The sequence below is a fragment of the Pavona decussata genome, unplaced genomic scaffold (genome assembly GCF_977016875.1).
Source record: "Pavona decussata unplaced genomic scaffold, jaPavDecu1.1 SCAFFOLD_48, whole genome shotgun sequence".
Taxonomy (NCBI): Eukaryota; Metazoa; Cnidaria; class Anthozoa; order Scleractinia; family Agariciidae; genus Pavona; species Pavona decussata.
This window is the reverse complement of record NW_028145470.1, coordinates 6,320,414-6,333,222: the sequence shown is the minus strand read 5'-3', so window position 1 is coordinate 6,333,222 and position 12,809 is coordinate 6,320,414. Positions and strand designations below refer to the sequence as shown.

Genomic DNA, 12,809 nt, shown 5'->3' with positions numbered 1-12,809 from the left:
AGATTTTTTCCAGGAGATAATAAGTTTGGACCACCTTGTAGGGCATAATAAACAGTGCAACAGGAAACCACTGCTCAGTGGCTCAGTTTTATTTGAATAGCCACACATTGGGCCCAAAATTAAGTAATATTAAAAATAATTTCATGTGTCACATTCTTGTTTTATTTTAAGTTTTGTTTACATTTCATACAACAAAAAGGCGTGTCGTCCAACCCTAAAGGAAGCCAACTTTGAAGTGTTCATGCTTTTTTGTCAAACAAGTTCTCCAGCCAACAAAAACACTACCTACAAAAGCGTTTTGGGTGCAAGACATTTAAATATAAACAAGCACTTGAGGATTAAGACAGACAGTAGACAAATAACAAACTCCCTTCAACATCAGAGGGCGCCATTATATCAGCTGTAAAGGTTTGTCCTAGAGGGTATAGTTTTTGAGACATAATGTTCTGCCGAAAAAGACCTGCCCTAAAATAAGACGTGTTAGCTATTGGTGTGAAATAGAACAGAGAGTTTGACAAAGTTGCGAGACCGTGACTGGAAGCCACGAAAACAAACTTAAACAAAGTCTAGTTTACAGGTCCGAAATTTAAAAGGGTGTCAGTTTTGTGTTATGTTCTGATATTGTACCGACTTTTTGCCACTTTCACCCGAAATAGAAGGAAAACGATTCAGTTAAGAGTTAGGACTTACAAAGTGTATACGGAACCATGTCTGGTGGTCCCCAATGGCAGTTTCACTCTTGGGCCATTGTGGGCGGTGGGGAGGGTGTGGCCATTTTTTCTACCCCTTTCAGAAACTAAACATGTTTTAGATAGAAAGCCACAAAAACCCTTTTCCCCCAGGGGGATGCACACCCTGACCCACAATTCCAAGACGTACCCCTCGGGTCTTGTCACAAGAGTATTGAAAACATTTTATGAAACAAACTAAACACAGATCGCGACATAAGGAACACACAAAGAGGTCATCTCAAAGGCGTTAAACTTGGTAATCAAACACCGCGCATAACTGAGATTTAAGCTTAATCTGTAAACAAAAACATTTGCTAAAAGCGATCGTATCGATTTGCTCTCTTGCGTCTTTTATTTACATTTGCTGAAACAGCTATCTCGTTGAACTTTTAACCACCCTTCCGATACCAATCGTTTAGCAGATGCTGAAAAGACTTTCATCAAGAAGATCAAACGCTTTGCCAAACGGCACTACAGGAAAGTACCGTCTCAACAGGTTTCAGCTGAATGCACACCCTTTGCGCTCGTAGATTAGAACGAGCCAATGACGCATACAGTACATTAAGCAGAACTAGAACAAAACCTCCCTATAAAGCTGAGTCACTTTGAGGATATCGTCCAGAGAAAAGTTCAAAAGTTACTGAAAAAAAAAACATTAAAACATACTGAACAGACAGTACCACTTTTATTGTATACAAATTGCTTTTTAATGTAGGAAGGGATATTTTTATACTTTTACATGTCAAACCTCGTAATTTTAAGATTAAGTAACTTTAGTATCGTAAATAGCCTTATCCTTTAAGGGACCGTAGCCTCCTTCGCAGACGTCACGAACTCCTCCCCACTCGTGTGTGACGAGACAAGTCAAAAGTGACCATTATTTATTTTGTAATGCAAGGCCCCACTGGATATCAGCCTCTCTGGTGAATGGGCAACCCTACCTAAATACACTTACAGATACATTTTAGCATAGGAAAGCACTTAGTTCAAAGGGTACTCTTTAGCTCAACCACACAACCAAAATTAAGAACCAGATTTTTAAGTCCCTATCCCCTGCTATCCTAAACTGGGAGCAAACTCTCGGAGAAGAAGGCTGGGGATCTTGCTCGCATGCTATCCATATTCTGCCGGCCTCTCAAAACAACAACTCGCAAAGGGAAAAAATGGCAAAAAAATTAGTCGTTAGCACATCCAAATAAAATGGATGTTTCGTGACTACAAATGTTTGGATTAAACTATGCAATCGTCTTGCTGAAAACTTCGGTTCTCACATTGAGCAGGACTTTCCTGTGTTGCTGTATTTTGTAGGAAGAATGACTCATACTTCTGATTCCGTGAACTAAATGTTGTGGTGATACCATTCACATAATGAGCAGTGCTTTTCTGTGGTACATTGATTTAATATACAATACAAAGTGTTTCATTACTCTTTTGAATCCGTGAATGAAATCTTAATCTGTGGCCATTCAAATGAATGTTATTGAGCAGCGCTTTCCTGTCCTATTGTTTGATTCTTTAACATGCTGCAAATGTGGAACCGAATTTTGTCGTTGACGTTAACTTGGGTACAATAGAAAACGTTCTTTTGTAGGCTTCAGTTAACACCCTACACTATTCTAAACCAAACATCACCTCCTTTGATGAAATTAACAAAGCAGGTAAAGAAAACAAAGTGTTGTTTCTGTGCGTATGTTTAAACAGACTTCAATCAGAAAATGAAGCTGAGCAAATGAAAGCAGCGATTTGAAGAAAAGCCTTGTGTTTTACGGCCTTGTGTTTAGGTAATTGTTTACTGCGTTGAGGTTCAATTTTGAAAGAGCTTGAGATCCCTCTTTACTGAAAAGAAGATCACCTAACATTTGACTAGTCTTACATGGCGTTTCTGTTGAACACTTGTGCACTTTGAGGGTGCTTATAACAATTATAACAGTATCCTTTCAGGGTGGTTATAACAATATCATGTAACAAATATCCTTCTGTCCACTCAATTAGCAAGTTCTATTCATCATGCCTTCTTCTTTCAATGAAAGGAAATAACAAGATTGTGTCACTAAGTTTTATAAATAATGCAACATCTAGAGCTGATCTACTTACTGTCTCTTAACCGTTCATTTTTGAGTCTGTGGATGAAATCTAAAATGTGATCACTGAAATGAAAGCATATTAAGCACTAAATTGTCATGCAGTACTGCTTATTATGATGTAAAGGGGGATATGCATTTTGAGCCCTTGGGTGAAATCCTGAACTTTGGCTATTCAAGTGAAAGTTGTTGAGTTGCTCTTTTCTGTTGTATTATTTATTATGTTTAACAAGTTAGTTCTAACTAGTTAGCTTGTTGGATGATTCTAAGATGAGGCCATTATATTTATCGAGCAGTGCTTTCCTGTGGGCTATTTCTCATTCCGTCCCAAATGGTTCTGAGTTTTGTATAAAATTCTCATTGACTACACAAGTGAACATGATTGAATAATACTTTCTCGAGCTATTGTTTAATATGCTCTATAAGGTGGTTCTGGCTTTTGAGTCTGTGGATGAAATCCTAAAGTGTGACCATTCAAATGAAAGCTACTGAGCAGTACTTTCCTGTGGCGCTGTTTGTTATGCTGTACAAGGTGGTTCTCTGTGGAAGAAAATCTTGAGTATGACCATTCTGCTAAACCTTCTGAGCAGTACTTTCCTATGGTTCTGTTTATTATGCAGTACAAGGTGTTTCTCAGTTTTTCTCCTCACCTTTTCAGTAAATGGGTGAAAGCTTTCGAGTGTTACACCGTTCATAAATGAAAGACACTGAGCAGTGTTTTCAAGTGTTGCTGTTTTAAAATGTGGTTTTAAGCTTTGAGTCTGTGAATGAAAATCTAAAGTGTGGCCATTCAGATAAACCTTTCGATCAGCACTTTTCTTAGGTGCTGTTTATTATTCTGTACATACAAGTTTGTTCGGCTTCCGGGGATAAGATCCGAAAGTGAGTTTAATAGCTTACAGCATAAAGTAAAAAGTTTTACAAGTTTGAAATTCAGGTTGTTTTAGAGAGTAACAGAATGAACGTGATGTATCCAATAACGACAAAAGTTAATCGTCTTCTTGTTTTGTTTCAAAAGTCGTTATTACCGATGTGAATACAATTAGCAGCATTTCGTAACCAATGACAACAAAAACGTCCTTTTTGTTTTCGTTTTTTCATTATTTAGACGGCTGGTAATGCTGTGTTTACTCGCCGAAACAAAGTATTATTTTCTTGCTATGTTTGCTGATGTCGGAGTTGGGCAGGAAAATACTGTGATAATGTTTGGTCGATAATTTAATCAGAAACACAAGTAAATGTAGGAAATTAGGATTTGAAGCATGAGTCATTATGGATTAAAGAGATTAACACTCTAGCTTTCCATCTTTTATCTTACATCTTTGATAAAGGCGCTAAATAAATACTGAAAAATGCTGGTGCAATGAATTTTTATCACTACGCAGTGATGGACAAAAAAGAAAATTAACAGTCATTGATGACGATGGTTCAATCGATGCATTTTTTAGAACGAATGCCCTTTCCTTCGTTGTGAAATAAAACACTGAAATGTCGCTGAACGATAAACCTTTTTAGATTTCTTAAATATACAGTCAAAACCAAGAAATTATTCCTACACGATGCAAATTTAATTAACCGTGATCTGACATCTTTTTGTCATTTGTTATCTCGATCAAGACCACGTGACAAGGCTCTTATTGTGGAGGGTGAATCCCACCCTCCAAAAATTGGTCGTCCCAAAAATCTCAGGCTAGAGAGGCCACTCAGAGCCATGGAGTACAATTCAGATACTTTTAAGTTTAGCTTTTCTTTACAAACTAAGATACTGAATTAGTAAAGTTGCATTGGACAAAATTATTTTGCGCTGCGCGCAGAGCGAAAGGAGCCAATTCCGCTATCAGTCATAATATTCTCGAATCTTTTAAAATTGTTCATGTTTAAATTTGACAAAAGCTACAGATATATCAGTTTTTTTGTAGAATGTTTAGCAGCAAACATCATCACAGAAGCTATTGCTGAACAACTTTCATTTGAATAGACACTCGAGTAATTCATCCACGGACTTACATGTAAAATTCAGGAACGCCTTTACATGTAAAGCACAGTTAACAAACAAAATCAGCGTGGAGGGGATTTCTCCATAGCTTTCATCTGAATTGTTACACTTAGAATTTCACGAACAGGATGAAAACGTAGAATCGTCTTTACAGAATAAGAAACACTACCACAGGTAACTACTGCCCAAGTTAATCTCTAGATTTTTCCCAAAGTTAACATACTGAGAAAAAAATGTTACTCGTCAAGTGTTCGTTGGTGTCTTATTTCATTTTTAATAATCCTCTGTAGTAGATTAAACAACGGAATGAATGAACAAAACAACACAATACTTAGTATGAATTTCACTTTCCAGAAAAGCAAACAAAGAAAGGAACGACAGAGAATAAGGAAAAACGGTTTGGCGTTTTTTCCCTCCATCCGTTTGCTTTCTGGGTTAGTTTATGGCAGTTTTTTGTCATCGAGCGTACTCTAAAAATAATGATTTTCCCTGCGGTGGTTTTTGCTAAAAATCAAATAAGGGAAAATAATTTTAGATTGAGGAAATATGAGTTTTTATTTGATAGACAGTATCTCAGAGGCTCTCAAAATTTTCCAATTTCATTTTTATCATATACATGCAAAATTGAAATTGGATTAATTCAAATCTTGTGTAAACTAGCTTATTAAGGAAATACGAAGATAAATTTCGGAAACGTCAGTTTGGATTTATACAAAATTTAAAACTAAATGAAAATAGTTTGTGTACATCCTTGTGTTTGACAAGACGTCGCCGAATGCAATGAGATATCGCCAATCATTATTTATTGTTTAATAAGTTACGTTCGCAAACTCCAACAATAACCAATGATTTTCTCGCAAAACCACCTGAAACTACACATATAAAAGAAACAAAGGCCAAAATCAACACCACGGTTTAGTAATCAAACATCTTTGCACAGTAAACGGCGATTTTTAATTAAAGTTAGTGTTATTAAACTATTGTTGGTCATACAAAGCTGCTCCAACAAATAAACAGAGCCTTTTGATATCCCTTTTGTACCTAACAGCCACTCACTCGTATAAGACTTTATTCCCGCCACAAAATTAGTTAAGGTTTTTAGAGATCATTCATTTCAAAAATATGAAGGTGTTTTGATTTCGTGAAAAATTAAAATTTCAAGTGGGATTTTTTAAGGAACTGGACGCAAACGGGACGCGAGATTATTTGGACAGGCATTTCCTAAGCTTTATTTAGCCAATAACTTTGAGATGTCACAAACTTCTGACATAAAATCACAGTTAATGATGTCTTTTTAATTCTGTGCTGACAGCCATACAGAAAGAGAAAACTATTCACAAAACTACTGTACGCCGTCGTCCGAAAAGGCTTCGTTTTCTTGAATGAAAGGAAATTATGACTTAGTTTTGTAGCATAAAATGAAATAATCGTGTTTTTCGCACCGTCCAAAACTGACACGTCGGAAATGTATTTCCGTTGTCAGTTAAAGTTTCAATTAGAAAATTCGTGTAGGGTAGTTCCAAAGCGTCATTTTTCAGTGGAAAAGTGCGATACACTAATTAAACGGAAAACAAAAGTGAGTAAAGGCGAAATTTGTTGGCTAGTCTTATTCTATGTAGCAATGAAATCACACTTTTCAACAAACTTCCTGAATTCGCGCCCGATATAGGAAATTTAAAATCTAAATAAGAAACCTTTTATTACCCTGTCAGTCAATACAGCTAATCCTTAAACAAGCATTGAAAATCTTCTTGATCGTTGTCACATACTGACCGCAAAAAAACTTGATTTTTCCTCACTATTGCAATAAATCACGGCTACAAAACCATTCTGGTACATCGAGCGTCGACACTGGTCTCATCACATTAAATTTAATATTCTTGCAGAATTATTACACTACAATCTTAGCCAGAGATTTAATTTTTTTGCCAGAAATTCGTCACGCTTTTGTTTTCATAACTCTGCTGTTGTGCAGTACGAGTTAGAAGTCGATTATCTTTGATTCCGTTGTAAGCCAATTCAACCAGACTGACTCTCTTATTCCAAAAAACCACTCCCATTTGAATAAGTTAACGTTTGAGTCTGTGCATAAAATCCCTAAGTATGACCATTCAAATGAAAGCTATTTAGGCAGACTTCCTATGAAAAGGTTAGTTTTTCAATGCAGTGCAGAAAGATTTTGGAGAATTTTTCTTGCTTCGCTCCAGAACACGGTTGTTCTCGGACACTTGTCGAAACGTACTGCTCCAGTAAGTATCGACGAAAGCGGTATCTGAAAACACTCATAAAGCCCGGATATGGCCTAGCCGGGATCCCGTCCTTCCAGAGGACGTTCCACTGTTTTCTGTTCAGTATCGACTATACACGTCTTGAATGAAATTCGGATTTTTTTTTTCTAGAAATTAAAAAAAACCATTTAAAGATATTATTTATTGATTTAAGAATACACAGTAAACCTTTCTTACCCCAAAGCGAAGGCTATCAAGTCGTCTTGTTCACGAACAGGGCTAAATTAGGTTTGCAGAGAAAGAGATAAATTGACAATGACCTTGCTCGGGATCGGTGGGTCATCGGGTGCTCACAAGACGAAATTTTGTTGCGTTTTTCTGTTGCTTTAGACGATAGTAGACAAAACAAAACAGTTTTTGTTATTTCTTGTCGATTGCTAACCTAATCTTTTAGATTCAATATTGATGCTATGGCCTAACGAAACTGTTTAAATATTTAAATACAAAAGAAACTTGATCACTCACCAACAAGCGAGCAGAAAAATACCAAGATATGACTTTTCAAAGCAATTGGCTACCTCTTGAAAACGAGGGAAATCTTAACCGAGTCGTATGAAAAGACCCGTGTAATCTAAATAAAGCGATGAAGGGAATTAAAAATTAAGAAACCTTGGTGGTTGTGTATAGAATCCTAAAGTGTAACCATTCAAATGAAAGCTCTGAAGAAGTACTTTCCAGTGGGGCTCATTTTATTTTCAACTCTTTTCAAAAGAAACTTTTTGTATTTTTTTTTTTTTTTTACACTTGTGTGGTAGTGAACGACACAACAATGGCACAAGTTGATGATAATGGTGTTCGCACAAGAGATACACAATTCGTCACCTGTTGTGTTCGCGAGGTACCGCAGTTAAAGGAAAGAGCCTTTTTGGAGTATTTCTGTTTTATTACTCCTCAGAATGAATATCTTAACGAGTGGCTTGAAGGAAAAATAAGCTTGATAAAGCATTCAAAACCTCATAAAACAACGATAAATCACAGCCCAGCGACTTTTCTAAATTTGAATGATCGATCAGTTGGCGATAACTGTTTTCACAATTGTAGCCCAAGATCTCAACTGCTGAGAAACGCTTTGCCAAAATGTCTGAATTGTATTTATTGCTGTCCATGATGAATTGCTGATAGCTTTAGTGTCTTATAAAACATCACAGAAGACAAATGATTACACAAGAAAATGTCTAATACACGTAGTTCATATTTTCTGTACATTCTATTTTCGCTGTAAACATTCAGCGCCTAGCGTATAATATACTACATATCACTTTACATCGAATTTTAGAGTATTTACAAGAGAAGTTTTCATTTTAAAAAGAAACCTATTGCCTATGATTGCAGATTTTTATCGCTTTAATATGCGCGCTTTCCCTTGAACAAACTAAACAAGTGTTTAACGAGGAAACCGAATCCTTTAAGGACAAAAATCAAATTTACAGGAGGCAAAATTTTTTAAGAAAGCCGGTTGCGAGCCTTGCTATGACTTACTACAAAGCTTATTTACCTCACGATGTATTTACGTGGCCCTATCATATCAAACGCTGCCCCTTGTCTATTTTAGGCAAACGCTAGTTGAGTGAGCATTTACTACTCCAATTACTTTTAAAACACAGACGAACTGTTCGATAAATAAACTCGGCCTCGTTCCCTACAATATATGTAACAACTATTTGTTCTTGCAGCGCGCGTTTTCAGTCAAATCACCAATACGACGTTGGCTGTATGTAAGTAGAATTTACTGGCGTAGGATAATGAAGGTAATCCCCTTGATAAGGCGTACTACCGAGGTAGCTACAACTAGGACTGACACAGCTACAAAACTGTCCTGGTCCGTTGAGCAACGCTCCTTGTGATAAAGGCGAATATGGCTTGTCCCACGGACCTCGCTCGCTAATTTGCTTGCGGTATTTATATCTGTGGTTTTGAAACCAAATTTTCACTTGCGCTGGCGTAAGGTTGACTATCCTAGCCAACTCTTCCCGCTCGGGTGCTGATAGGTATCGCTGTTGTTGAAATCTTCTTTCTAAGACGAACGTCTGTGCTTTTGTGAACAAAACTCGTCTTTTGCGCTTCTTGTTGGAGTCAGAATGCTCTTTCTTGCCCGAGTCAAGTTGGGCGCTCGGCGTTGGAGAGGAAAGTACTTGTTGGACGCCTGCGTGGATAAAACAGTTCTCCAAGTTAAAGTTGATCTGACGTGCAACTCAATAGACTACCAGTAACATTATGAAGACTGAATAATCTATTTTGGATTGAGCCAATTCACCTTATCTCAAGAGTGAAAACCTGGATTTGCTCATTTCAAAGTCCTTGAATTCTAAACCTCGCAAATCAAAACGCGAGATTCTCAATTACGCGCCAAAAACCTCGACGAGTTTACGGATCCTTGATACAGACGGCCTAAAATAGAACCAAGGCACACAAGCTCGAAAGGTTGACAATTTCATTGACATATTTTTCGCACCATAGCAGAATTAATCACTTGAAACTTTTTCCGTTTCTATTGAGGCTATAAGTGGCGGTAGAGGATGTACTACTCGTTACAATACAGAAACAGCTTTACTAGAGGCTGCTATAGGACTTTACTATGAAGCATAATACAAACTGACAGTTAAACTTCGAGATTTCTCCGATATTGTAAAGTTTGAAGAGTTTAACTTTACTTAACTCCTGCGAATCAAATCTTTCCTTAACTGTTCTTCGCAACAAAGAACTCTTAAGTTCGCTTATCTCACGCGCTGTACTTGATTATCATACACTGTTTTCTGGAAGCAGTATGCGCTCTTAACTTCATCAAAAAAATTCAGTTACATTAAAGTGATTCGTACTTGACTTTGCGATGTCTTGCACGCTCGGGTCCTCATCTTGTTCGTCTGGCCCGGGTATACCGATCACTAGACTCCGTCTTTCCTGTATCGACATCTGATCTTCGCCCTTGGCGCTGAGAGAGCGGATCCTGTCCTCTGGAAGATTAAGAATGTCTCTTATGGAAAACGAACTCATTTTCATCCGGTGCTCGCGTTTCGTGTAAACGGTCTCAAATGGGCTCCATTGTGTAGGGAGCTCAGATAACAAGATTACAGCAGGTCGCACGCACGCACGCACTGGGCAGGCCGGTCTTAGAGAAACAGGGCGGGGCTATACTTCAAAAGCACGACAGGCCATTTGAAATAAAACAATTTAGCCTGATTGTCACCAGGCTGTTTTGTTAAGAAAAAGCGCTCTGACACAAGTGACACATCAACTGAATGCTATGATGGCAACACTAAATGTCTGTCAAATCACTGGACTTAATGTGACAGCCATTCCATTCTGTAGGCGCGAGCAGTTTCCTTTCGCTTTTATTTCACACATGTTCTGCCAAGGCATTGGTCTCTGTTGATTTAGGGTTTAATTGGATTGGCGGATTAGGAAGTTTACGTTTATCTCTGTTTCATTGTTCTGTTTATTACATCGTCACGATTGGGAAATCAGTGAATCCAGGGTGAACGGCCCAAACAGTTTCTTTTCAATTGTCTCGCCTCCCGTTGACAAAAGCCTGATTGGCACTGTACTCTGTAGGAACAAGCCTCAAATTAAAGAAATTTCCTTCAGTATAGATACAATCTTCATGGATTGCTGCGAAATGCTCTCATATCTTATTTCAGTGAAGTGACATTGTAAACATTGTCTACTCTTAAAGATCTCAGGAAATTAGAAGTGATCTGTATAGCGCCTCCCAGGGACAAGAATAACATTTTACTGTTGACTTTTACCGATAAACCTATTTCCACATAATTAAACATTCAAACAGTGATTTTTTTCTGTTTTAAGCTTGTTAGTTTACATCACCAAACGTTATCTACAACGAAAGTTTAATTGAAGGTATTCAGTTCCAATTGAATCGATTCATGTAAAATCTAATTGTTTTTACACACGAGTCCGGCATACACGATGTTCTGGTGAAATAATTGTCTCTTTCGCTTGGTTATGAATAAATAATAATCCGTGTGCTGTTTTTACCAGCTTAACTGCTGTAGAAAACAATAAGTATTTGCTTTTTTAATCACTGAAAGAAACTGTAAAATGAATCGACTTTGTCGGCCACGTTCCCTTGAAGAATATCTCTACATATGCGCTTTATGGATTCACGCCAAATATGGACAGCAAAAGAAAAGTTGAAAAACATTTATTTAGTTGACTTATAGGCTTTGAATAAAAGTCTCCTTGCTTGAACAAAGGCGTTCTTCGCTCTGGCTACCAGCGATCTAAGGCAAGTGAATTGAGTACATCAATCGAACTGTGTTAGGCTTTCGATGTTATATCAGTCGTATTATTATTATTATTACAACTGTTTAGCTATTTTCAAATAACTAGCCGGGAGCTTTCTCTCTTATTGTATATACTAACTATGTCATTCATATATTTTATAACTAGAAATTACCTGCTAACACACTGAAGAATAGCTTAAGATGTTCGCCATTGTTAGGGATTCATTCCATTAGAGATAGAGTTGAACAAATTCGCGTGGATATGGTGGTACATTGTGCGTTTGGTAAGAAGAATTATAATGACCATGATTAATGAATCGAAATGAAACAAGAAACAAAGACAAAATATATTTTGAGTTTTGTCGGAATTTTTTGCCCTGGATACCAAAATTGGTCGCATCTACCATAGTTTACTACTCAATCTGTGGAAAACGTTTGCTACACAGAGATCGACGAAGCTAGGTAAAATTACTAACGTCCAAGAGAGTTTTCTCTTCTGCCATGTGCTCTCGCTGTTAGTTATCTGTACCAAACGCAGTGAAATGTTACAAGATTTGTACTGAAAACTTAATGGTGCTAAACAAAAGCGTTAACTCTAATTTAATCCTACTTTTTCGACTGGTTATGAAATTTAACAAGGTGGAATAAGAAAGCATATTAACTAACCTAGATATAATTAATGCTCAGTTACTTTGCAGTGTTTAGCGCACTGGTGTAATTTCATGTGAGAAATATCCCCGCTCGGGGTTGTTTTGGTAACCTTTTTTCTACGTCTTACTGCATTGACAGCAAAAGATTCTTTCGACAGTTTTTCGAGTGTCGCCGCAAGCTTGAGTGAATATAGATATACGTCTCAATTTCTTCTTCTTCACTAAATGCGAATATGAAAACAAACTGTTGAAACCGTCGTAACCTGATTCCTTCTGAGCAAACTTTTCAAAGACTACAATGAAGATTTTACGTTTTTTACAGGTCCATAACAAAACAAAACTGAGATTCTCTTATTAGAATTATGGTACAGGCATTCAAGTTATTTAAATCCTGATAAAGTTTGTCACGAGTTGTTCGACATGTTTGGTGAATAATTCGATCACTGGCTGAGAGTAAGACTCTTGCATTAATATGTTTACTAATGCTATCACGCTTGATGTTTTCACAATAAGTGTGTTCTTGTTTCAATTTACGAGCACGGTTGCAAAAGCAAACAGTGTGGGGGTTTGGCTAACAATAGAAGAAAAACTTTTCACAAGCGAGACAGACAGATGTGACATTTTGTCCGAATGGAACAATCACCAGAAAGGAAACTAAAAGAATTGGCTAAAGAATAGGCTTTAATTCATAAGGAATACATTAAAAGGGTCTTCTTTTCTATTGTTCCGGCTTATAAACTGTATAAGCCCATACCATTTAAATTTGTCTTTTGAGTGTAAGTTCAAACTCCAGCATAAACAGCTTTGGGTTTTTTGTTAAGCAAT

At 37.1% G+C, this 12,809-nt stretch overlaps 1 protein-coding gene across 6 annotated transcripts in view; it reads right to left on the bottom strand.

Annotated features, from left to right (window-relative positions):
- Positions 1-8,164: 8,164 nt before the first annotated feature.
- The window catches only part of LOC146482022 (homeobox protein Nkx-2.2a-like), a 27,081-nt gene continuing 22,436 nt past the window's right edge, over positions 8,165-12,809 (bottom strand). For 5 of the 6 annotated variants that reach the window (XM_085108130.1, XM_085108132.1, XM_085108134.1 and 2 more), the window contains exons 2-3: positions 9,913-10,047; positions 8,165-9,239 (exon numbers count right to left, since the gene is read on the bottom strand). In XM_085108130.1, coding sequence (XP_084964256.1) covers positions 8,788-9,239; positions 9,913-10,047 — 587 coding nt within the window. In that variant the 3' untranslated portion in view covers positions 8,165-8,787. Of the gene's footprint in view, positions 9,240-9,912; positions 11,319-12,809 lie in introns of those variants that run through there. The other variant, XM_085108129.1, reaches the window with a different exon arrangement.